Source organism: Cyanistes caeruleus, chromosome 3 (assembly GCF_971803275.1).
Source record: "Cyanistes caeruleus chromosome 3, bCyaCae1.hap1.1, whole genome shotgun sequence".
NCBI lineage: Eukaryota > Metazoa > Chordata > Aves > Passeriformes > Paridae > Cyanistes > Cyanistes caeruleus.
The window spans coordinates 6483438-6506536 of NC_141703.1; the positions used below are offsets into that span (position 1 = coordinate 6483438).

Genomic DNA, 23099 nt, shown 5'->3' on the forward strand with positions numbered 1-23099 from the left:
TCCCCACCCTACAGCATATCTTTCCCACCCAAACCTCGAGCCGATAGATCCAGTGACCAGCTGGCAGGATGGGGACTGCAGCAGTGTCTCCTGCACCCAGAGTGTCTTGCTGTGTTTCGGGGCTCACCACTGCAGGCTGAAGTCATCAAAAAGAGACTGAAATCCTAGAGAGGGACAACTTGCAAAAGAGCAGAGCTCTCCACTACTGTAGATGGGGCGCTGGATATGCTGCCTTTGCTCCAGAGTTGCAGATCCATTGATGCTGCTCCTGGTTTTGGCTCTGGGCTGTAACCCTTCCACAGCAGCAAAAGCTTCTCCGTCTGTGCCCCACGTCAAACCCAGCTACAGTTTTGGCCGGACTTTCCTGGGACTTGATAAATGCAACGCCTGCATTGGGACATCCATATGCAAGAAGTTCTTTAAAGAGGAGATAAGGTCAGAAAATCAGCAGAGTCTTTTTAAAGTTGTGTATAGTAATTTGAAAGTTGCCTGTTAGAATTTCCAAGTACTTTCATGAACAACAATGCAAAGAGCAACTTAGCACCCAGTTGCCATTACAGCACTTAGTGTTTTAATTAATGCCTGCAAGCTGATGCTTTGTCTCTTTGCTCTTAAATCATGCAAACATGATCAGAGTTCAGCCCTGAACTATAACTTGAAAGCAGGAGTAAAAGGAACAAATTTCTGCCTAGAGAATGGCTCTGAAAAAACTCAAGGCAGCAGTAGGGGAAGGGAAGAGGGAAGGAAGAAATCAGCTTGTTTAGATTTACTGGAAATATTTTATTATGAACAACTGACTAAAGGCAAAAGGGGTTTAGCTTTGTATGCTCCCAACAGAGTATATTAACTACAAACATATAAACATGCTGTATAATTTTGTACCAGGTGCAACAATGTGAATGTGCAGAATTTCACGTGCATTTTAGCTAACATCAAAAGGGATCTAAACCTGCCTGAGGCATGAGGACTTCTGCACATGAGGTTATCCACACACTTGAAAATAGCACGTGGTTAAATTACTGGTACATTTTGGGGAGATTTGTGTGGGAACTTGAAGGTAGAAATTGCATCTGCCTCGCTGTTGATGAGACACACACTGTCCAACTGGTCATCAGACCAATCCAATCATTTTTAGGCTGAAAGCAGAGTGTATCTGATGTCACCAGGGAAAATGTTGCCACTTGTATTTGAGGAGAAAGTTAAAGGCAGTGCTTGGCAGAGGAAGGGTTTATTGGGTCTGATATGATTTATAGAGCCGTATGCACTTTCTTTTATAGATATAAAAGCCTGGGGGAGAAGAAATTATTATAGTAAAATTGTATTTTTAATGCTATAATGTAAGTAGTATAGTATTAGACAAATCACCATTTTTATCTTAAACTATCCTATAAAACGTAGCGTAGTAAAACCATAATGGTTTGTCTGGGATGGACTTGTAATACCAGACATCCATCCTTCCACTGCTGCTGGAAAAAGGCAGCTTGTGGCTTTGCTGAGCCAGAGCACTCCTTGCTGTTGCACATCAGGGCTCCCTTTGGCTTTCCACGGTGCCAGAGCGAGCAGTACGTGAGGTGCACAGGGCTGAGTGCTGCCTTCTCCCAGCCCAGCCTGGATTCCTGTCCCAAAATGCAGCGTGGATTTGTAATCAGCATGCTCAGCTGGCTGATGGGCTGCTGTGGGTCTGCAGGGGCCAGGGGTGAATTCAGGGTAAAACGCCCTGCATTTTATTCCCTGCAGCAGGACGGCAGCACAGCTGGCTCCTGCCCCCTGCCCCAACCTGCTGCAGCTCCTTTACTGCTCACCTGTGCAGGGTTTTTAGGGACCTGCTGCCAGGTACAAAGCCTTTTGGTTACTCCCACTTGGCCAGTGGGGAAGCTGGGGCCATGCAGGTTCCCTCAGCCCTGCCAAAACCAGCAGAGCTGCCTGTGGCTGTGGGGTTCCAGCTGCACGGTGCTCTGGCTGTGGGGGAGAGGTGCTACGTGAGCCAAGGCAGGATTGCTCACGCTGGCTTTCCTTTGGGGAACAGCAGGAACGGGGTGCGTGGTGTGCAGACAGCCCCACTGGGGACCAGGGCTGCAGAGCCACAAACCTGTGGGAGCACAATACTTCTGCCTCAGGGGAAACAGAGGGGCTCCCCAAGCCAGACACTTCTTTTTCTCTCCCACCAGCCTGCAGTTGGCTTCCCACAAATAAGTGATAACGTGAAGTTCTGCTCCGAGCTCTTCGGGAAGGGGAACTTAAAAATGTTCTCCTGAGCAGTCACTCATCTTCAGGCTTTCCTTTGCATTGGTAAAACTTGTTCTCCCACTTGATTTCTTGAAAAACTGGGATTATTTTTTGGCAAGTGGGAGCTTAAACTAGGGAAATTTCAGTGGTGCTTACGCTCTTTGATCCACCCTCACGTACCTTTTCACATGCTTGCAAAGGTGGATGGCACTTGGGCTTCTCTGTGTTAATTCACATTAGAACATGCTTCATTAATTCTCCATCATTTCTGGGAGCTCTGACATGCATTCACAGTGAGAAGATGTGGGTTTTGTTCCCAGAACGGCTGGTGACTCATCTTGTGCTCTAATGTTCCATACTTCCCTTATCTTTGCCCAACTTTATCCATCTGTAAATGAGAATACCAAGCCTGTCTACCAACTGTACTGAGCAGAGCGTGGTGAAAGTTTTTTTGTAAAATATTAGATTTTCAAAACACCGCAGAACTGAGCCGACCAAAACTATTCAAAGACTTGTGCCAATGCTGGTCCTGAGCTTCGTCCAAAAATAATAGGAAAGAAGACTGAAAAAGCTGGAATGCTTCAATTAGATGGGGGTTTATAGTCTACTTCTTTTTTGGTTTTTTGGGGTTTTTTTTGGTTTGGTTTGGTTTGGTTCGGTTTTCTGTTTTAAAACTTAGCTTACTTAATTTTTTTTAAAATATGAAATTTCAAATGCAAACAAAATTATTTTGGCTGAAACAAAATACTTCATTTAATTCAGGAAAAAAAGAAAAAGAAATAAGTTTGGGTTTCTTCAGCATTTAGTTCTAGGTTGATCTAAAATCTGTGACTCACTTATTCACATAGATCTTACTGAAGGTCTTAGAGCATTTGCAGGCCCTTAGCTAAAAAGTTCCGTACGAGGGGGAGTTGTTACAGCACAACTTGATGATGAATCTTGAAAGTATCCAGCAAATGTGCCAGGCCAGCTCTGTGCTGCTCAGAAACGATGCCAGATACAGAATTGCTGCAGCCCATGCTGGGTTCCCAGGCCAGGGTGGCTCTCCCCACAGAGCTCTGCAGAGAGAATCACTCCATCACTCAAATTAATGCTCAGCCCTGCATTTCACACATCCATGTGCTGCTTGCACATGGGAGGCGGCGCTTTCCTGCTCTCTGATGAGCTCCCCTGAACACACAAGCTTGAGTCAAGTCACAAGGCATATTTGTGCTTAACTTAAAAAAAAAGAAAGAAAGAAAGAAAGAAAGAGAAACCCAGCCCAGAGCCATCTCTTCCCAGGACATGCCTGGCACACTTTGCCCAATTTGCAGATTAGGCACTGGGAGGGCTCCTGATGTACAACAGTCACAACGAGGCACAGCAGTTACTCTCTTTTCTTTAATCCTAGCTCAAAACCAGACCAAAGAAACAAAACAAAAAAAACGTCGACAAAACAAAAAACCCAAACCCAAACAAAGTGTTTGTGTCAGGTGCCTTAATTGTAGGGAATCTCCAATTTCATATCAGGCAAAATGCCCAAACATGCTGAAATGCTGGAATCCACCAACCTGTTTACACAAGGCTCCCCCACTTCTGGTCAGCCTCCATGGTAAATTTTTGGATGGAGGCACATGGCAGGAGTTGAAAGCCAAAGCAGTGGAAGCACCAGGGTTTCACCCACCCTGAGCACCAATGCCTGCCCCAGAGCTCAGCTGCTGGGTCTGTGGTGGGGAAAGGGAGTGGGGTGCTGCCTGCAGGAGGGATCGTCTGATCAGTCTCTACAGATGGTGGCTCGTGTCATTGAGTCAGTTATTTGCCTGAAATCATAGAAAACTTATCCTCCCCAAATTTCTCTGTGCCAATTTCCCAAATGGAATTTGAAAGGAAAGACCAGCTTCAGCTTTCAGACTTGTTAATATCTTGTAAGCTGTCTGAAACTCCAGCTAGGCTAATCCTTCAGGGAACCTCTTACCTCTCCTGTTTCACTTCTGAGCTACCGGCTTTAATTTACGGTGAGATTAAATTAGGACGTGCTTTCCTACACACTTGGACAAGGAGCTCAGGGCAGGAGGGTTCAGAGGCAGCGAGGGCAGGACGTTGGCCAAACCAAAGGTCAGAGTTGGGCCGTGTTCCAAGAGCAGGTTACAGACACCCTCCCAGAACAGGCACCGCGCTCCTCAGCTCCGGCATGTGCGACACGCGTGTGGGCAGGGCTGAGGGGGCTGCTGAAACAAAAAAAAAATTACCTAATTACCCAGCCCATATGCTCCCCTCCTGTGCCTGTGTAGGGGGAGCAAATTAGTGCAAGATCTCCATGGCTACAGAGGCGCTGCACGCCCAGGGCACACACACCCCGTCCCCCCATCACACCCCAAACTCTGCTGCTCTCGGGGAGGTCACTCATCCCTACTGCTGAAATACAGTCAGGGATGCTGGGGGAGACAGGTAGACCCTTGCACTGACAAAAGCCACCTCCTCAAAACAAGAGGTCATTTCGATATTCCCAAATACATTTGTCGTCAGGAGGTTTTAGTATCAGGAGGGTCCTTTAAAGTGTCAAGTACTCATTTTTTGGGACCCTTTCTCTAGAAATAGGAAAATTTAAGAACATCAGGAATTATTCATGAACCAGAACCTTGTAACCCTCTTCCTTTCCTCCCCCCCTCTACCCAAAAGAGCCTGTTTGGGTGTTTTACCCTCCATTCCATGGCAGCATTCATGACAAGGGATGGGGTATTAGTGGGAAGCAAAGAAGGACTTTTTTTACCAAAACACATTTCCTTAGCTGATGGTTTCAGCCTGCTCACCTCACCCTGGTACCTGGGCCCATCCAGCCAGGGTGACTTGGCCTTTGCCAGGCGATGGCAGGGAGCCCCAGGGGCCGGCCTGGAGCAGCTCAGCGGGGCGGGCACTGCGCGGGTGTCCGTGTGGCTGTTAACCCGCTCTCCGTGGGGCTCTCGTTTTGGTTTGGCAGGTTTGACACCTGGCTTTCTTCTCATTTAAAGCTGCCCCCCAGCTCCCTGCTCAGCTACTCGGGCAACTACACCGACGATGCCAAGAGCTGGCGGCTGGTGGACATCACCCGGCTGACCTCCAAGTACCAGCATGACCGGGCGGACAAGCGCATCTGCACCTCCCTGCTCAAGACCAAGACCTGCAGCCTGGAGCGCGCCCTGCGCCGCACCCAGCGCTTCCAGAAGTGGCTGCGGGCCAAGCGCCTGACTCCCGACCTGGTCCAGGTCTGTGTCCTGCAGCTCCCCACCACGGCTGGGGGAGCACGGGGAGAGCAAGTCCTGTGCGGTTTAGGGGCGTGAAAAGGGTCTCTGCGCTCTCCAGCTGCAACTTGCTGGCTGGAGAGTGAGATTGGGTGGTGGCTGGTCGGTGGAGATAGCTTTGTGTGCTCCCAGCCAAGCCCACGTGCCAAAAGGGAGAGGCAAAATGATGTCCTGGTGGGAAGAAAAGTGCCACGGTTGAAGGCCAAGCCCTCCCTGCCGCAGGTAATGCCATGGCACAGCCTGTCCAGGGCTGGGATGGGCTTGGCCCCAGAGAGGAGAGCACCAGCTCCTGGCTCCTTGTGCAGGCTGAAGCTGAAGTCCTGTGGAAAGCCACAGCACCAGGTGGCTTCAGACACGAGGATTACATCAGGCTGTGCACACAAATGTGGTAACAGCTCCAGTGGAGAGACTGCTGCCCCAGCCTTTTTTTTTCTAGTTTTCCATCATGTCTCAGCATAGTGGGATTTTGGGGTTTTTTTATCATAAAGTTGTACCCAAAACGGCAGCCAGTGCCTTGAAAGTGATTTTACTTTGGGCCAAGGGCCAAGTCAGTGTGGGTCTCTCTTGCTTGTGGCTGGCAGGATGAGGGGCATGGGCAGTCAGAGCCAAAGCCTCGATTACTCATTCTCCTGCCATCCATAGCAAATGACCTCAGGCACAGAGAAGCACACTGCCCTTTCTCCCACAGTCCTGGGGTGTCACAGGTGAAGCCAGGACAGGAGCATGGTGAGTGTGGGTCACCAGCACCACCAGGCAGATGGAACAGGACATCCCCCTCACCCCACCCAAAGAACAGCAAAACATTGCAATAACCACTGGAAAGAAGCAGGGGCCAGGGTGGGATTGGACATGCACTGACCCTGAGAGAGGATTATTCCAGTACTTCTTCCCATTCCAAGGGAGAAGTGTCTGTGAAAAAGTAACTTCTTTTTTTGCTGCTTACTGCATCCACTCAGCTTTGGTGAGTGTTAAAGTTATGCTGCTTTAGTTCTTCCTCTCCTGTTACCCTGGGGAGCAGCACACCTGGGGAGAGAGAGGGAGGGATACACTGGGGTTATGCCTGGACTGCACCAAAAAGGACTCACCCAAATCACTGACAGTCCAGCACAGCAGGTCACCCTGAAGTCAGTACCCTTCCAGGTGGCACATGCCTGACAGGGAAAATATTTCTGAGGCAAAACTATACTGTACTTTGTTTAGTAACCTCGGGAGAGGCACTAGAGAGGGAGGACAGTGCATCACTTCCACTCAGAGCATCCCTCACCTGAGTTTGTGTGCAGGAACAACCCCTTAGCTGCCCAGGCACCTGCTGGCCACTGCTGTCCCCCCAGGCAGCACTACAAGGAGCTTCAGGAGGGTGAGTTGGGCTGCTAGGTCCCCCAGCCTTGCTGGAGTGTCCCAGGTGTTTGTTCCAAACTGTGCTGTTTCCCCTGTGCCCAGAAGTGCTGAGAGAAAGGGAAAGAATAGAGAGCTTAAAGCTTCCATTTGCTGAGCTGGGTGAAAAAGTAACTGGAGAAATGTGGCTCTGTGGTATCTCAGACCTGCTGCAAAGCTAAATCATCAGCTGAGCCCAAATCCTTCTCCTTAAAAGGCTCTTCATGTGCTACAGTTTTCCCTACCCTGTCCTCTCGGAGTCTGAAATGCCAGCTGAGCTGGCTGGGTTGCACACACAGGCACACACACATTTATGGATGCACATGTGCACACACAGCACCACGCAGAGACCCTGGCTGGGGCACCCTGGCTTTGCACCTATCCAGTTTCTCCCAGGAATTTCCCTGTGAACAGCAGCTGAGCTGATGCCAGCTCCAGGGCACCTCTGATGTGAGCTCAGGGCCAGCCTGGGGGGACATGCCCGGTGACAAACTCCCTGGGACATTTCATCAACCCCTGCAGCTTTTTAGTTGGAAAGGGCATGGGAGGCTGCAGGGAGGCCCAGACATTTGCACATCAGCCTCAGGATTGCTCTGCTCATGTTTTCATGGTCCTTTGGTTCTGTAAATCAATCAGAGAAACAAAAATTGGAATTTAAATCCTTTCTAACAGCGTATAGATTTGCATACACAGAGAAACATAGTGATCCAGAGACCCTGGGACCTACTTCCCCACCACCAAATTTCAGCAGCAATCGCTTTTTAAGATCAGGCATGTGCAATGCAAAATGGCTTGTGGTCTTAATTGAAAGCCAGCCAGTGGCAACAACATTTTGGTCACAGTGTGTGTGAGTCTGTGTGTGAGACCCCATGCCAGCCCCGCTGTGTGGGCCACCACAGGTTACAGTCTGACCTCCCCAGTCCGTCCAGCCCCACAGAGATGGGGATCCCCTCCCTGGCCATCCCACCTGCCCTTCTCCCTCTGGGAAGCAGCACCTCTGCCTGCACCCTGCCCAGCCCTCAGCTGGGCTGGATAATCCAGCATGAGCCGCTGGAGAGGGGCTTTTGGGGGTGCCCTATGTCTCTGCAAACACTTATCTAAAGAACTGCTCTAATGGCTCTATTTTCCTGCTTCCCTCTTCTCAGAGGTGTTAACAGCACACCTCTCTCAAGGCCTGACACGATGCCCACCCTGTTTCGCAGAGCTGCAGTCACACAGCAGTGCTTTGCTCTCCCTCCCTTTATCCTGTACAGCAGCACTGGGGAAACCTAATGGGCCCAGGTAATTTTGTCTGATAGACAGAGCATTGCAACAAACTGCAACGTGCTTGAATCAAAATGACAGACCATGAAGTAATGTTTTTCCACTTTACACCGCCTGCCCTGCCTGACCCAGCCATCAGCTGAGCCGCCTGCCACGCCGATTATTTCACCAGCCACAAGGAAAATCTTTATTGGATGCAGCAAAGTCTTCAGTCTTAAAATCCAGTGTGCCTCAGAGATGAGCAGGATTTAGCTGGGGCTCAGCCTGCACGGCAGCCTCAGACACTGCTTCACCCAGGAGCTCATCACTCAAACCACTCTGGGTGCTTTCCTGCTGGAGGGGCAACAAAGCAGGTTGGTTTCATTACAGATCACCCACAGGGAAAATTTACAGCCCTGCCTGCAAAGCATGGCCTGGAAAATGCTAAAGGCAGACAGAGGAAAGCAGTACCAAGGTGAAAATCCAGCATTTGCAGACGTTCTCTCTAGGTCGGTCTGCTTGAGACTACTGACCAGCAGCTGCTGACCAGAAACTACTGCCCAGCAGCTCCTGATCAGAACTACTGCCCAGCACCTCGTCCTGCCCACAGCAGATGCACTGGCACCCCAGTTATGTGACCTCTGAGTCCAGTCCACATCTCTTCTTGCTGCACAGGAGCAGCAGCTCACTCACATGTCCACTTGTCCATCCTAGGATGGATGAGCACTATGGGGCTTCCAGAGCCACCTCCTGGACCTGCCACCTCTTTGACCCAGTACCTCATCATCAGAGACTTCCATAAACCTGCTGGCAGTGGGGATGAGTTTCTCAGGGCATTCTTACCCTCTTCCTTTTGGGATTTAAGGAAACCCTTGGATTCACATTGCCAGGAGTTGTAGGTGCTTTGACATCTACATCCAAGTGTTTCCTCCTGGAACCCATCCTAAACCTGGTAGTTTGGTGAAGCTGGACCCAGTGGCTGGTAGTGGCTCATGGGGAAGGAGGCAGCTGTGCTCCTGGTCTGGGCCATCCCCTGTTGGGCTGGCTGAAAAGAAAACAGAGAAAGAAGTTGTCTTCCACAAGTTGTCTTTACATCCAAGTGAATTCTGGCTGTGTCTGCGCTACGTATGCATACACATGAACTCACAGAGTTTAAAATTCATCCTGTACTGTGTAACAGGAGTTAAAAACTCACAGCTGAGTGCAGGTAGGCTTTGCAGGAACTACTCACTATCAGATGTAGGAATATGGGTGTTCAGTTGAAGTAAATAAGAAGCTTTCCATATCAATCACAAACAATACATCAGGCTGTCTGTCAGGTCTTATTCTCTGGGGTGATAAGTCACTGCAAAGGACTTAAGATATTCTCAGATAAATCTATATCTCCAGTGTTTCAAGTATGTGTTCTTCACATTTTTCATCCATTGGCAATTTTTGTCTGACAGTTTTACAACTCCAGCTCCTTTTCCACTGTAGAGATGTTTCCATCAGTCTGCAGGAAGGTGAGATCCCTCTACACTGAAACAATCGAGCAGGTGCTGAGCTTTATGCTGTTGACTATCTCTGCTGAAATCAAAAGGCCCCATTGCCCAGTTTTTGTGGGTCAGGGCTTCATTAAACTGTAGGAAGCTGCACCAATGTTTGATGCAAAGTTGTCAGTACCCAGCCCTGCTCCTCTGCTCCCACACCTCCGCTGAAACTGTTCCTCAGGAAGCCAGCAGCTATGAGCACCATGGGCAGGTGTGCCACGTTTTTGTTAAGAAGATGAGCTCTGACCTCAGAAAAAACCTAATTACACTGTCCATGCCTTCTCTGCCTCCATGATTTGTGTTCCTACTGCGTACTCTTCAGGGTCTCAGCTTTTGCATTGCTGACTCCTGGAAGCAGCAAGGCTTTCTAACTTTGGCTGCAAATATTTGCACACACACACAGAGCTGCAAGAGACTTTCTCCACCGTTTATCTCTTACTTAACACAGCTCTGTTCTGCTCATTTTTTATCACTTCTCCTCCAAACGGAAAATGAGAGTCGGCCACAATGTTCCTGCAAGTGCTGCAGACAGAAGTCCATAACCTTCCCTCCCCCTGCACCCCTTCTATGGTTTTAGGCAATTAAGAAAATATTTTCCTGATAAGGTGACATCAGAGAAGAGGAGTGTATGAAGACTTTCATCAGGAACTGAGAAGAATTATTTTTGACAAATGTTTTATTCTTTTTGGGAAGAAAGGTTTTTTGGTTTTTGTGAAACAAGGCTTCAGTTGTGGTTGAGTTTCTCATGAAGTTTTCATCAGCTATTGGCATTTTGGACTTGTTTTGTATGACTGATGGCCAAGGAGGGAGTGGCTGGAATCTCACCAAGGCCAACAGGGATGCAGATGAAGAGACATGGGACATCTAGTCCCCTCTTTCCTCCTCCAACTGCAAAAGTGTCCTGCTCATCCTTTCCATGCTCCTTTATTTCTCTGTCACGGCTGGGTGATTCAGTGTTTTATGCCAAATGAACAGCTCGCACAGGAGGGGCTGAGAAGGACCTACCTCAGAGTTACCAAATGACCCAGGGAGATGCTGGGTCACATCTTTGCTCTCAGCATGAAGGATGGCAGGGAGCAATGTGAGCTCCACCTCCCTTTCCTCTGAAGCAAATCTCCCAGCCTTCAAATTATAAACAAAACCCCAAAACTCAAATTTGGCTACTGGGATCATTTTTAATAAAGAGACCTAAAAATCCTGATTCCCTTCCCCAGCAGAGGCATGGCAGGGTGGTGCTTCTGGGCTACTGTGGGCAACCCTCCATCTATAAACTCTCCCTGGCTACTAAGGAAGACTAACTGAAAAATAAAAAAAGGCTATTTTTGACTATGAGGGTATATTTTTCTATGCCATTTATCCCAGCCATAGATTGCTCATGCAATTTTACAAGCCAAACCTCCAAATCTGAAGGGTGAAATACAGGTGGTAATTGACTCCATTAGCCCAACAGTTCTCTATTTGTTGCTGGTATTTACAAAAAAATACACACAGGCTATTTGGTTTTGATAGTTAATGCATGAGTTTATCAGAGAGGACATATCCTGTGCTTATATTCACACACAGTGTTTATTTACATTTTTAAAGCATGTTTACTGACCTTAGCAAATAGTTTTTCCAAGAAAGCTGCTCTCAGGTTAAGCAAATAATGAAATGATCTGAAGATTATTTAACGAGGGAAGTGACTCACTGTCCTAACAACTGGAGGGCCTCCACCAGGAATGCCTGGAAACCCAGCCAGAGGGAAGAGTCCCATGGTGTGGAGAGATGTGGTGCTGTGCAACTGGGGGAATGTGAGGTTTGCACTGCCCAGGAATGGGGGACATTCTTGAAGCCTAAGTTGGGAAGTGGCATTTTTGGATGGCACAGGTCTTTTCCTGGGAAGGGTGAGATGCCCTGCGTGCCCATATCCTTCAGAGCTGTGTCACAACAAGCGCAGGCACAGTGGGCAGGGCACAGAGGTGCGTGTGTACCCCCAGCATGATCCAGGCACTGCCTGAGCAATGTCTCAGGCTGGAATTAGATTTCCCTGCTGAGTTTTCCCCCTCTCACAGGGCCTGTCTAGCCCGATGCTGCGCTGCCCATCCCAGCGCCTCCTGGACAGGATCGTGCGGCGCTACGCGGAGGTGCCAGACGCCGGCAGCATCTACATGGATCACCTCACGGACCGGGACAAGCTGCGCCTGCTGTACACCCTGGCAGTGAACTCACACCCCATCCTCTTACAGGTACGTGCCACCCTGCCCCAGATGGAAACACCACCCCACAACCCCTCACGAGCAAACCCTCGCACGAGATGTGTGTCGGCCTCAGGTGCAGAGGAGTTCCAGCCCTTTGGCAGCTCCCTGGCCTTCAAAAAGCACATTTCTTCTATGGGGCTGGGTGGCTGAAGCCAGGCAGACTCATGAGGTGCTCCCTGCATCAGTCTGTGAGGCTGGGGAGAGATAGGGGACCTCAGGTGCATTATTGCACTAGAGAACAGTATAATCCAGGGTTTTACACATCCCCAGTACTTCAAAGAGCTGGGTTTGCATTGCTAATGCATTACATAAAATCATGGCCTGTTTCTGAAAGAGAAAGAACATGATTTCCCATGCTCCACATGCCAGTGCTATGTTTTCCATTCACCTGCCACTGGTAACTGGCTCTGCGTTTCAAAACTCTGGGTTTGAAGGCGGTGATCTGGGAGGCCTCACACCCTTCCCCTGGACCCCTTCTGACCTGTCTGGCATGCAGCTCCTCTCTTTCCCTGTTTCCAAGGCAGAATCCTTACCTTTCCCCATCCCACCTTTAATCTTCACTGCTGGTTCTTGCAACCCCTCACGATTCCATGAAGAAAAAATCGCAGTGGCAGCATCATCCATCCCTGGCCCCAGGCCACTGCTGGACTCAGCAACTCCCAGGGCTCTGCGTGGTCCCAGGGAGGGGGAATGGTGCTCGTGCTCTGGGAGGCTCCTGAGGGTCATTTTTGGCCCAGTTATGGGTCACTGGGACATGAAGCTGTGGCCCTCAGCACTCTGGAGATGTGGGAATACAACTTGAAGAAAAGAGAAAAAAATGCCAAAGAGAAAAAGCTAGATTATTCACAGCACAAGGGAGAAATAACCTTAAACATGAAACTGGATGGGTTCGTAATGGCTTGTCAGGGTCTGAGGTGCTGGGGACACGGATGAGTTTTAATGCAAATGACAGAAATCTTTGTGCTCAGCAATCACACATTTTGGTTTCCTCCTGGGACAACTGTGCTGCAGGGATGCAGGGAGCCCAGCCCAGGTGTCTCCACTGGAGCGAACACCCACCACTTCTGTTCCTGAGACTGCAAAGTCTCTTACAAATGAGCCTGGCAGTTCTCACCAATTAGCAAAAACTGCTTTAGCCCTACCTCAACTCCAAGCTGTGACTTCATCTGTTCAGTGCTCATGAGGGACCCGTCAAAGACACCTAAAATTAGCTGTTCTGTGGCTAAAATTTTCATGAATCTGAAAACTATTATTATCCTGGACTTTCCAGTTAGTCTCTCTTACAGAGTAAGTCTCGAAATACCAGATTCTTCCTTCATTACACAAAAGGATGGTGAGAACAAAAAAGCATCCTAACTCCTCCAGGATGGGGAGTAGGTACCTTTCCCAGCTGCCAGGGCTGGATGGGGCAAGGAAGGGTTGCAGGCTGACTTAGAAACCACAACACAACCCTGCTGCTTGGAGCCAGAAAGGGCTCTCTGAGAGAGAGGTGGGTCCATGGGCAGAGGGCTGGGGTAATTCCCCCGTTCCTGCTCTTCCTCACAGATCTTCCCTGACGTGGAGGGCTGGCCCTTCCCGCGGTACCTGGGCTCCTGTGGGCGCCTGCTGGTCAGCGCCAGCACCCGGCCCCTGCGCGACTTCTTCGGCGCGGCCCCCGAGGTGGCCGCAGACCTGGCCCTGCAGCTCCTGGCCGTGCTGCGCTCCATGGCCACCAACGACCTCAACTACTTCTTCTACTTCACCCACGTGGACGCTGGCACCTTCGGCGTGTTCAGCAACGGGCATCTGTTCATCCGGGATGCCAGCACCATGGGCATCATCGACAAGGAGGAAGGTACTCAGCGGGCTCCGTGGCTGCGCATCTGTCACGGGAGGGCTCGGGAGGCAGGGCAGACAAATCCTTCCCCTTCTACCCTTGGCTCTACTGCTGCCTTTTTTTTTTTTTTTTAATTAACCAAACACGACTGACTAAATTAAATAATGAGAAGTTCACAGAGAGATGTACCATCAGCAGCTCCTGCCGTCCTGGCTCTGAGTCGGGAAGGTGACGGGTGTTTTGTTTGTGTGGTTGGTGGTTTGGTGCCCACTCTGTGGCTGGCAGCAGCTTTCAGTGTGCATGGTGTGCTGGCTGTTCTCTTTTGAAGTCTTCCTTTTAAAACTTTTGCCATGCATGTGTCAACATTTGCAAGCAGAAATTTTGTAATTCTAAGTAGTTTAGTCTAAGTCTAAGGGAGAAATTGGACCCTTTATGTGCATTTATCACATTGACTAATAATGGTCATATATACTACTTCTTCTTCTTCTTCTTCTTCTTCTTCTTCTTCTTCTTCTTCTTCTTCACCTTCTTCTTCTTATTATTATTATTATTATTACAATAATAACAAAATCCCCCTTTTTGTCACTTTTACATAAAATCAAGGGTTCCTATTCAATTTTCACAGGCTACATTGGTCTAGCTTTGCAAGTAGAGCTAGGCAAAGACTATTCTTCCAATAATTTAACAGTTTCATTTTGAATATTCAGATTTTCAAAAGGTTTTTTCATCAGCTCACACATTCAGCTGAGTAGGTCTCAAATATTCAGAAGCAGCTGTCAGAAAATTTTCCACTGGATTTCCTTTTCTTATCCCAACAGCTATGACTGTTAACTTGACTCCAGCTCGATGAGCTGTTGTTGCAATGCAATGATTTTGGTTAACATGGAAAAAATTACAGGTCTGGCTATTTGTGGTAGTTTTTTGTAGGAACTCCACATTTTAGATTTGTACTCCAATTCTCATTTTTTTCTGCGTCAGCTTGACTTGACAGACTCATCTCCAGTTCCTCTGACAGGCAGTTCTGCAGAGCTCTGTCATTCAGAAAAATATACATATTTCAGGAGCGAGAAAATTGGCTCATACACAGCTTCAGCACTGAGTAATTTGTGAAAGGTGGTCACATCCTTTAGATAGTAACAAACCCCGCGTTAACACAGAGATACAGATAATCTGTGACTGTCCAGGAGCTCACTACTGCGTTCCTAACAAGCGGATTAATTCCCCCAACAGGGAGCCAGCTGATCGATGGCCAGCAGGAGTACAGAGATATATTCAGCTGCCTGACTGCGGACTGCCAGTCCTCATTCATGCCCTGTGACTCCATCAGGGAGAAGCACAGCCTCGTCTTGGTGTGTCAAGGCCTTCTGCCGAAGCTCCTGGCGGGGAAATTCCAGCCCCCCGTGCAGGAGAAGATCGACGCCTTCCTGCAGCGCTGTGCCCACGGCCTGGGCGATGGCCGCGGTGCCAGCGAGGCCATGGCGGAGCTGGCAGAGATCCTGAAACCTCTGCGGTCCTGCGACTCCCGCTTCGCCTACCGCTACCCTGACTGCAGATACAGTGACAAATACTGACACAGGAGCGGTCCCCAGCAAGGGCTGGGGCGCTGACAGCCCCCTGACAGTGTGGGCAGCGAGAAGGAAGCAGGGTGGCTGGAAAGAGCTGCCCTAAATCCGGGGCGTGTAGAAGGAGGGAGCAGAGATCACGTGGGATTTATTGTTCATCTCCCAAAGATGCATTTTTTACATGGGATATAGACATGATGTATGGTTTATGGATTGTTAACGTTGTCATGACTGACAAGGGGCCACAGGACTAATAAATCTCATTCACATGTTTTGGCCATGGAAGAGTTTCCCATGCCATTTGTTGGAAAGCAAGGCAGGATGCTCACAAATAGCTAGATAGAAGATTTTTATTTCCAAAAAATTCTTTCTGATGGAGATTATATATAAATAATATGGGATGGATGGATGGATGGATGGATGGATGGATGGATGGATGGATGGATGGAAGCATTTAAGACTTTCCTTGTGGCTATTTTTAATGTGCTAAGGAATACAGATGAACTGAATCAGTTCTGTACTACCACCCATCACAGCTCACTTTCATAAAATATTTAATTTTATTACTTTGATGGCACACAGAACAGAAAGACACAATCAACAGCATTAAAAAGCTCAAAGGTTTCATGTTTCTTGAGACTTAATTTCTCTAATCCCCAAATAAAATTGCTTCTAGTCTTTCCCAAGTCAATGGGACAGTAATTGGAGACTGATGCAGGGCTTTGGTTTAAGATGAGAAAAAAAACCCAGCTCTGGGATGGGATTGTTCAGCAGATATTTTCACATTTTTCTCCCTAAAGTGGAGGAACCATTTGTACAAAACCATTCAGATGGGAAAATCACCTTAAGAGCAGAAGGAGCACAGACAGAGGATAAGACATTAATTTACAATGAGCCTGACAAGACTTGCCAAACACTCAATACTCCAGTGTAGGTGCAGGGTCACCCCCCAAGAGCTGGGGAGATCTGAGTTCTGACCAGCAAGAGCTACAGCCATCCTCATCCATTTGCCTTCCAGAGGAGGAGCTTGTAAGCCAGTCCCCAAAGTAGTGAGTTAGGCACTTGGAATTTGGGGTGGTAAACTCATTTGACAGCAGCTGTCAAGCCAAGGCTAGATCCAGGTGCCTCATGTTGCACAAGATGGTTGCAAAAGTGGCAAAACACAACTTCTCTCACCCAGAATCTGTATGTCCCCCTCGTGTGAGCTCCCTGTGAGGTGTCAGAAGCCCACACCAAACCTTCCCTGATGTGTAGGGGTCAGGCAGATCTCACCTGAGTTTGGGGCTTTCTCCTAGGATCTAGGCATGCAGGAGTCACTGAGCAAATTTGACTGAGCTGAGTAAGAAACTAGGCTTTCTGGATCATCTACAAGAATTTCCATCATGGAAGAGTCTTCTAGCTATTGTTCAAAAAAAATTTGTTCACAAGGTAAAGGCAGAAAAAGATGCGAGTGCATTTGCATTGCCAGTGGTTGTTCTGACTTGTGCTGCACAGAGAAGGAATGCAAATCCAGGTTTTGTGTTGGCTGTGAGGGGCTCTGTGCGCACACCTGGGGTTCCAGGCAGGTGTGGGTGAAGGCTGATGAAACAGGTTGGGCATCCAAACCCACACACACACGGGACTGACATGGGGGAAAGCTGACTCGGGACAATTATTTTGCCTTTCATCCTGGCATAAAGTACAATGTGCACCTTTTACCTCTCAAGATGTAGAAACATTGGAAATAATTTGTAGGTAAGTTTAGCTGCAGGCCCAGATGGTCAGACAGCAAAGAGGTCTAAATATACAGCCTCAGCTATGGCTGCAGCTCTCTTTCCTGGTTTCAGTCTATTTCTACATCATGGCTCTCTTCCAGAAAGAAAAACATGTCCTTCACTGAGATCCACAAGGCTGTCTAACAACCTGCTTCCATCAGTTTTTCTTGACTCTATCTGCATCTCCATTCTCCTGGGCTGTGGGTTTCCCTGGGTTAGCTCTGGGCCCCTTTTCTTCCAGAGATTATTCCTCTGTGTTTCTCTGCTGGAAGCACAGAGGAGACACAGAGGATGTGTGTGCTCAGCACCTTAGAGGATGTCAGGAGCAAGATCCCTCAGGAATAGTCCAGCACTGGGCAGAAGGACAGAGAGGTGTCACACAGGCCCTGGTAACTCACAACCCTGGGAAACACAAGAAACACAAGAGCTGTGGTTTTACTTTTGCTGCTTGGACTCATTTGGCAAGGCTGTAGCAGAAGCCTTGAGACACGTAGCATCTATTTTTACAGGGCTTGATTCAAAGTTGTTAAAGCTGAGAGGAGTCTCCCCGCTGCTTTTAATAGACTTTGATACGAATTTAAATGAAAAAAAACACTCATGATTAAAAATAATGAAATTGTGGATTTACAAATTATTAAAGCATTGGGATCTGTGTTCTTCACCAGTTTCTCTGCAGACATTGATTACAAAGGCCAGGCTCATACAGGACTGTGACTAATAAGCCATCCATAAAGTCAGTCCATGGCCTCAGAGAACAATAATTTTCCTAAACTAAATCTCATTTCCCTATATTTCCCTGGCCTCTTTTTTTTTTTTTTTTAATTGCCAATTTTTACTCTTAATATTTTCCTTTTTCTTGGCAGTCAAACTCTGGAATTAGTGCCCACCCTGTCTGCCAACTTCAGTCAAGCCTTCAAATCCTAGTAGGCCAAGCTCCAAAAGGATGTGAAATTAACTTATAAATGGCATTTATTTAAAACCTAATCCTTCCCAAAAGAACTATCAAGCAATTTTTTCCTCTCTGTGTTCAAGTTATTTCTGTCAGTGGCTTTGTTTGAGCCTTTGCAAACTGTTCCTGGTAACAACTTCCACTGTTTCCACAGCAGACAAGAATGGCAGGAGAGAACTTCCACCAGTCTCCCAGTCAACCTCAGCACCTCCTTCATCTGTGGGTAATTTGTCTTTATGCCCAACTGCCTAGCAGGTGTCTTTCTCAGTGCCCTATGTCCCACATATTTTTTAAATTTCCATGTCAAGAGGTTTGTAAAACTGTATTGTTTTGCCTTATTTTGATTAGCAGCATATTTTGACACTGTCATTTCTCTGGGGGTTGAGGCTGCTACACATCCTGGGGTTTGGGGATTCAGATTTCCCACTCCATAGCTTTTGTGGGTGATAATTTCTTGCCACATTTTGCAGACACACACATCCCCTTCCCTGCCAGCTCCCAGCTTCCCACAAGGGGCTGCCCAGAAAACATTGTGGCATTTTGGAGAATGTGGAACCACCACTCAGCAGCTCCAGTCCACAGGAGCAGCCACTCAAGCACATCTCATGCATCCTTCCATGCAGCTCAGCCAACATCAGCTGTTTGCAGGTGCTTTTCATTTGCCTTCTGGTTTGCTGAGACTTTAGGATGCACTTGGGTCCCATTTGCCAATTACTCTCTACAGCCAGGTGCTCTAGATGCTTTACTGCTAATTCTTCCTCAGCTTCTCCCATCATCCCATGAATCTGGAAAGTAGAGCTTTAACAAAAATACTGAGTGTCATGAGATGTTATGAAATCACAAGAACCAGCTCTGTGGTGTTCTGAATTGGCTCACCAAGACACATTAATTTGATTAACAGGTGAGTCTGTCTGCTACTGTACCCTCTGTTCCCCTAATTCAGTGCTGAAAGGAGCTTGGTATCCATCCTGAAACTGCAAAAAAAACAAACAGGAATTTCAGGGAAAGGCAAATTAAATGAAGCAGCTACTCCAGGCTGGGGGCTGGGAGAGGCATGCACTGTGTTCTGCCTCATGGATTACAGAATACAGGCAGACCTGTCTGCTCTCCTCCACAAGCTGGTCTCAGCCAGAGTGGGGGCACTGGGGTTTTAGGATGACCTGAACAACTGACAAGAGACCCCAGGGGAGGGTGAGGATGATCCAGAAGTCCAGAAAAAGTGAATAAGGAAGAAAAGGCAGGTGGAAAATGAGGGAGGGACACCTGGTAAAGATCTTCAAACAGTTTTGTTTCAGTCATAGCTTTACTTGCATCATTCCACCTTTCTGCTCTTCCACAAAACCCCACAATATCTATTCCTTGCAACATAGAGTATAAATGACAATAGTTAGTCTAGAACAAACTTTTCAGGTGTTTGAAGAACAAGAACACACCAGCCTGTTCCCTGGGGATGTGCAGGTTTAAGAGAAGCAGCTTGTCAGGTTTTACAACGCTCTAGTACTACTCAGCAAGGATGCACAGAGCTGCAGCCCTCGCCTTACACAGTTCATTTGCTACACTGCATGCAAAGATAGCTCTTTAGACTTAACACCCACAGAAATGTCATGCAAGGTTCAGCATATTCTGTGTTTGAAAAGGACCTTGTCAGTCACACTGGATTTTTTTTTCCCTCCCTTTCAGAATTTAAACATTCATTTGGATAAAGGTTTGTCAGATTCATTCCTCTAGTGATGACTTAAAATAGTGAGTTTTCTTGCTTTGAAAAAAAAATTATCAAGACACTTGAAATAATTCAGGGACTTTTCACAGGGATTGAAACCTCCCTCTGTTCACATTCTTGGTGCAGAATGAGTAAGAGAGAAGATCACCTCTGGGTGTTCACTCTGCTCTGGCTGGAGCAGTTGTAAACATTTACTCATTTTTTCCCCCAGCATCCGAAGATGAAGATGGAGAAAATGAAGTTCCTTTCTGTGAAAGTTATTTCTACAAAGCAGAACAAAGCAGGGATTTGTGTACAGTTCAGACACTGCTAAGGACAAGAGGAGAAGGGTGCTGGAACAATAATGGTGCTGGGGGCAAGTGCTGGGATTAAACATCTCTGCACCCAGTCAGGGCACTTGTCACCATTTCAGACATCTCTGAAAGGAGTCACTGCATCAGTGCTGGTCTTTCAAAATGGAAATCCCTTCAGCAGGTGGAGGAGGGATGGGAACAACTGTCCAGGTGTCAGGAAATCAATTACTTGTCCCTTCCTGTTTCCCCTCACAGCAGTGCTTGTTCTGCCTGTCCTTTCCCCCCACCAGACACCCCCGTGGGGTGCCTTTGTTACACGAGGGATGCACAGGATGGAAGCTCCCAGGTGTCAAAGCACAGGAACAGTTGCCTGAGGAACAGGGCCAGGGGTGATGGGGGCTTTCCATCAAAGGGCTGCATTGGCTGGGGACAGATATTGACAGGCGTTTGTGTCTACAAGGTTTGAAAGAAAACAAAACCAAACCTGCAGGAAGTGGTCTTGTTGCATTCTGTGAGTAAAATGACCAGAAAAACCTAAAAAAACAGCTCCTTACTAGTTCTGTCCAAGTGCTTGGGGAAAGGCTCTCCGAAGCTGAGCAGTTTGACTTTTATTCCAACAGGAGTTCTGGGGTCACCAGCCCCAGGGAGGAGCTGGCCAAGCAGTGCTGAACTTTACTGCACATCCCTAGGCAGAGCCAAGCAGAGCTGTCTAAAAATACAGCTTTTGCATGACTGGGGGATTGCATGTGCAGCAAGATAAAATTACTGGGGAAGGAGGGCAGGAAAGAGGAGCTTCTGAATGGAGGACAGGAGTACAAATATGACCTTGAGGTGCCACCAAAAAATGTGTATATTTATCAAATAAAAGTCAAACCCCTCAGCACTGGCAGATCAAAGAGGAAGTATAAAAGGCCAAAATGCATGGAAAAACCAGGATCAGGGTCTTCAAAAGGCTGTCATTCCCCAGAGGTGTCCATGTTTGTGGGATTTTATGAGAGGGATTGTTCATAAATTTGATAGAAGCACAGACTGAGCTAAAGGACAGAGGACTCACAGTACTACAGAGGCAAAAATTAGGAATTCTTGGAAAAGCTGTGAGCACAGGTTCCCTCTTTTCCCTGCTACAGACCCAGATCCACAAGCACACTCTGGGACACTGGCCAGCTTATTTTGGGGCAGGTGGGAGCAAAGGCCCTCAGATGCAGCCCCCCAAATCCCCTCCTGCTGCTGCTGGACAAGGATGGAGGGAAGGCTCCCTGGCAGAGGAGTGAACTCATCCAGAAGGAAACTTTTGGAGGCTGGATTTGCAGGTTTCAGGAACAACTCTGAGCTGCATCATATCTTTTTTTAAGCCATATATGGAGCCCAGTAGGAAAGTGGGATCTGCTGTGATCTCTGCCCAAGTTTTTCTTGAAGAGCCCTGCAACAGTGGGATCTTGTTAAAGACACCACATTAGAAGCTCACAATAAATGTGTACTGACAAAAAATACACACACACATACCCCAGGTGGCTGAACAGCAGCACAAGGGAGCAATTCTAACCAAACAGACACCCTTCAAAAAGTAGGAATCAGGTGCAGAAATCAGACAAATTTGATGCAAAGCTACAGTAAGGCATCCCCAGAAGAGAAATCCAAGGAGTGCCTTGCTGACAGCGTGGAGGCTGACAATGAACCCTTTCTCAAACACATCAGAGGCAGAGAGTCTGCCAGGAGAGCTGCTGAGGCCAGCAGGAAATCCCAGTGCAAGGCAGCCCAAGGAATGAAGAAATCACTACTTTGCAATGACAGTCACAGGAGGTGTTTCAAAGAAGAAATAGGAGTAAGAACATAAGTGACTCTGTTAAGACTAAAATCAGGTAAACCCCACCCCAGCCTCCCCTCTGGGAGAGCAAGGAGCACATGAGGGAGGGTGGGGCTCATGCACTAAGACTTTGATGCTGTTTTACAGATGTTAAAGATGGTGAAAAATGGGTGGAAAAAACACCCGATGGGTGCAAGTGAGGAGCCCTGCTCAGGGTGGGTGTGATTCCATCCAGGGCAGATTCTCCTCATGGGGAGAAAACCAGGAGCAGAGGCTTCAGGGAGCTCAGGCAGCCAAGGGAGCCTGGGAAGAGTTGGGGTTTCAGCACAGTGCAGAGGAAAACAGGATAACTGGAGGGGCACAGGCGTGGGAGGGTTTTCCCAGGAGAGGCCATGAGCAAGATGTCATGAGCCTGAGGAGAGACAACTGCCGTGGAATTCCCCACATCAGGGACTGTAGGGTAGTGCAAGGACACAACAGGACAAGGATCCTTCTTTGTCTTGTTTCTTACACTCCTCCCCAAGCACACCACCAGAGACCTGGCCCAGTGTGCCAGCTCAAGGGAATTCCAAATGTCACAGGAATGGCAGGAACAAGGACTGGGGCTCCTGGAGTGATGTCCCAGATTGTGGTCATGTGCCCACTGGTCATGACCAAGGAAACATCTTTCTCAGTTGAAAACGAGTCTAAAGTTTTGCAGTGTCTGTAAAATTAAAGATGTGAATAATTTTACAATATTTATGAATAAAGATATTGCAACATAGCTTCTAATGACTCACTGTCTTCTCAAGGAAACACCCTAATTTTTCACTGCTATCTCCTTTTGGGGAATAAAAACCCCAAACCAAACCCAGCTTGAAGGAAATAACCTTATCCTGATCCAAAGAAAGCGTCTTAACATCAGAGTTGTGAGTAGGAGGGAGAGAACACTGTGTAATGGCACATGGGAGCTTTGAGATCCCAGATCTATTAAAGTGCTGGTTTGCCAGATTAGCCACTTTGCATGCCTGGAAATGTTCATTCAGAACAAACTTTCATCACAATCAAAAGCAAGTTATCGGGCAAAAATGCATCTGGTTTAATTTTCAAGGGCTGATACCCTCAAGAGACTTTTTATTTCAACATCTGAAACTGCTTTCAGTGGCTGTACATGGATTGATACAGGTTTGTCTCCTCTCACAGAGTCAGAATGGTCCAAAAGAGTTGTTCTGCTTTTTGTTTGCTCTTCAGGGTTTGGAAAACTTTCGCTTCAGAGAATCTGCTTCCTTCCCATGTGAAACTGTGAGGAAAAGGCTCAGGACACTGTCCCTCCTCCTGTCTTCTGTCCTTCTTGGGT

General features: G+C 47.8%; 1 protein-coding gene and 1 long non-coding RNA gene across 2 annotated transcripts; both read left to right on the plus strand.

Annotated features, from left to right (window-relative positions):
* Positions 1-30: 30 nt before the first annotated feature.
* On the plus strand, positions 31-15528 carry DIPK2B (divergent protein kinase domain 2B). Its single transcript, XM_023924024.2, has 5 exons — positions 31-435; positions 5183-5447; positions 11680-11853; positions 13411-13699; positions 14912-15528. Exons 1-5 carry the CDS (start codon positions 212-214, stop codon positions 15250-15252), a joined length of 1293 nt encoding a protein of 430 aa, XP_023779792.2. The 5' UTR covers positions 31-211; the 3' UTR covers positions 15253-15528.
* A 3102-nt stretch (positions 15529-18630) lies between these two features.
* LOC147653913 (uncharacterized) lies at positions 18631-22526 on the plus strand. The gene is made up of 2 exons (XR_015285372.1): positions 18631-18847; positions 19878-22526. It is a non-coding gene; the product is annotated as an uncharacterized LOC147653913 (long non-coding RNA).
* The last annotated feature ends 573 nt before the right edge of the window (positions 22527-23099 follow it).

What these genes read in the sequence shown, in the direction of transcription:
- DIPK2B (XM_023924024.2), top strand. Translation starts at nt 212, where the DNA reads ATGGGGCGCTGGATATGCTGCCTTTGCTCCAGAGTTGCAGATCCATTG. An exon ending in CACACCCCATCCTCTTACAG is followed by an intron (nt 11,854 to 13,410) that starts GTACGTGCCACC and finishes TCTTCCTCACAG; the next exon opens with ATCTTCCCTGACGTGGAGGG. An exon ending in CATCATCGACAAGGAGGAAG is followed by an intron (nt 13,700 to 14,911) that starts GTACTCAGCGGG and finishes TTCCCCCAACAG; the next exon opens with GGAGCCAGCTGATCGATGGC.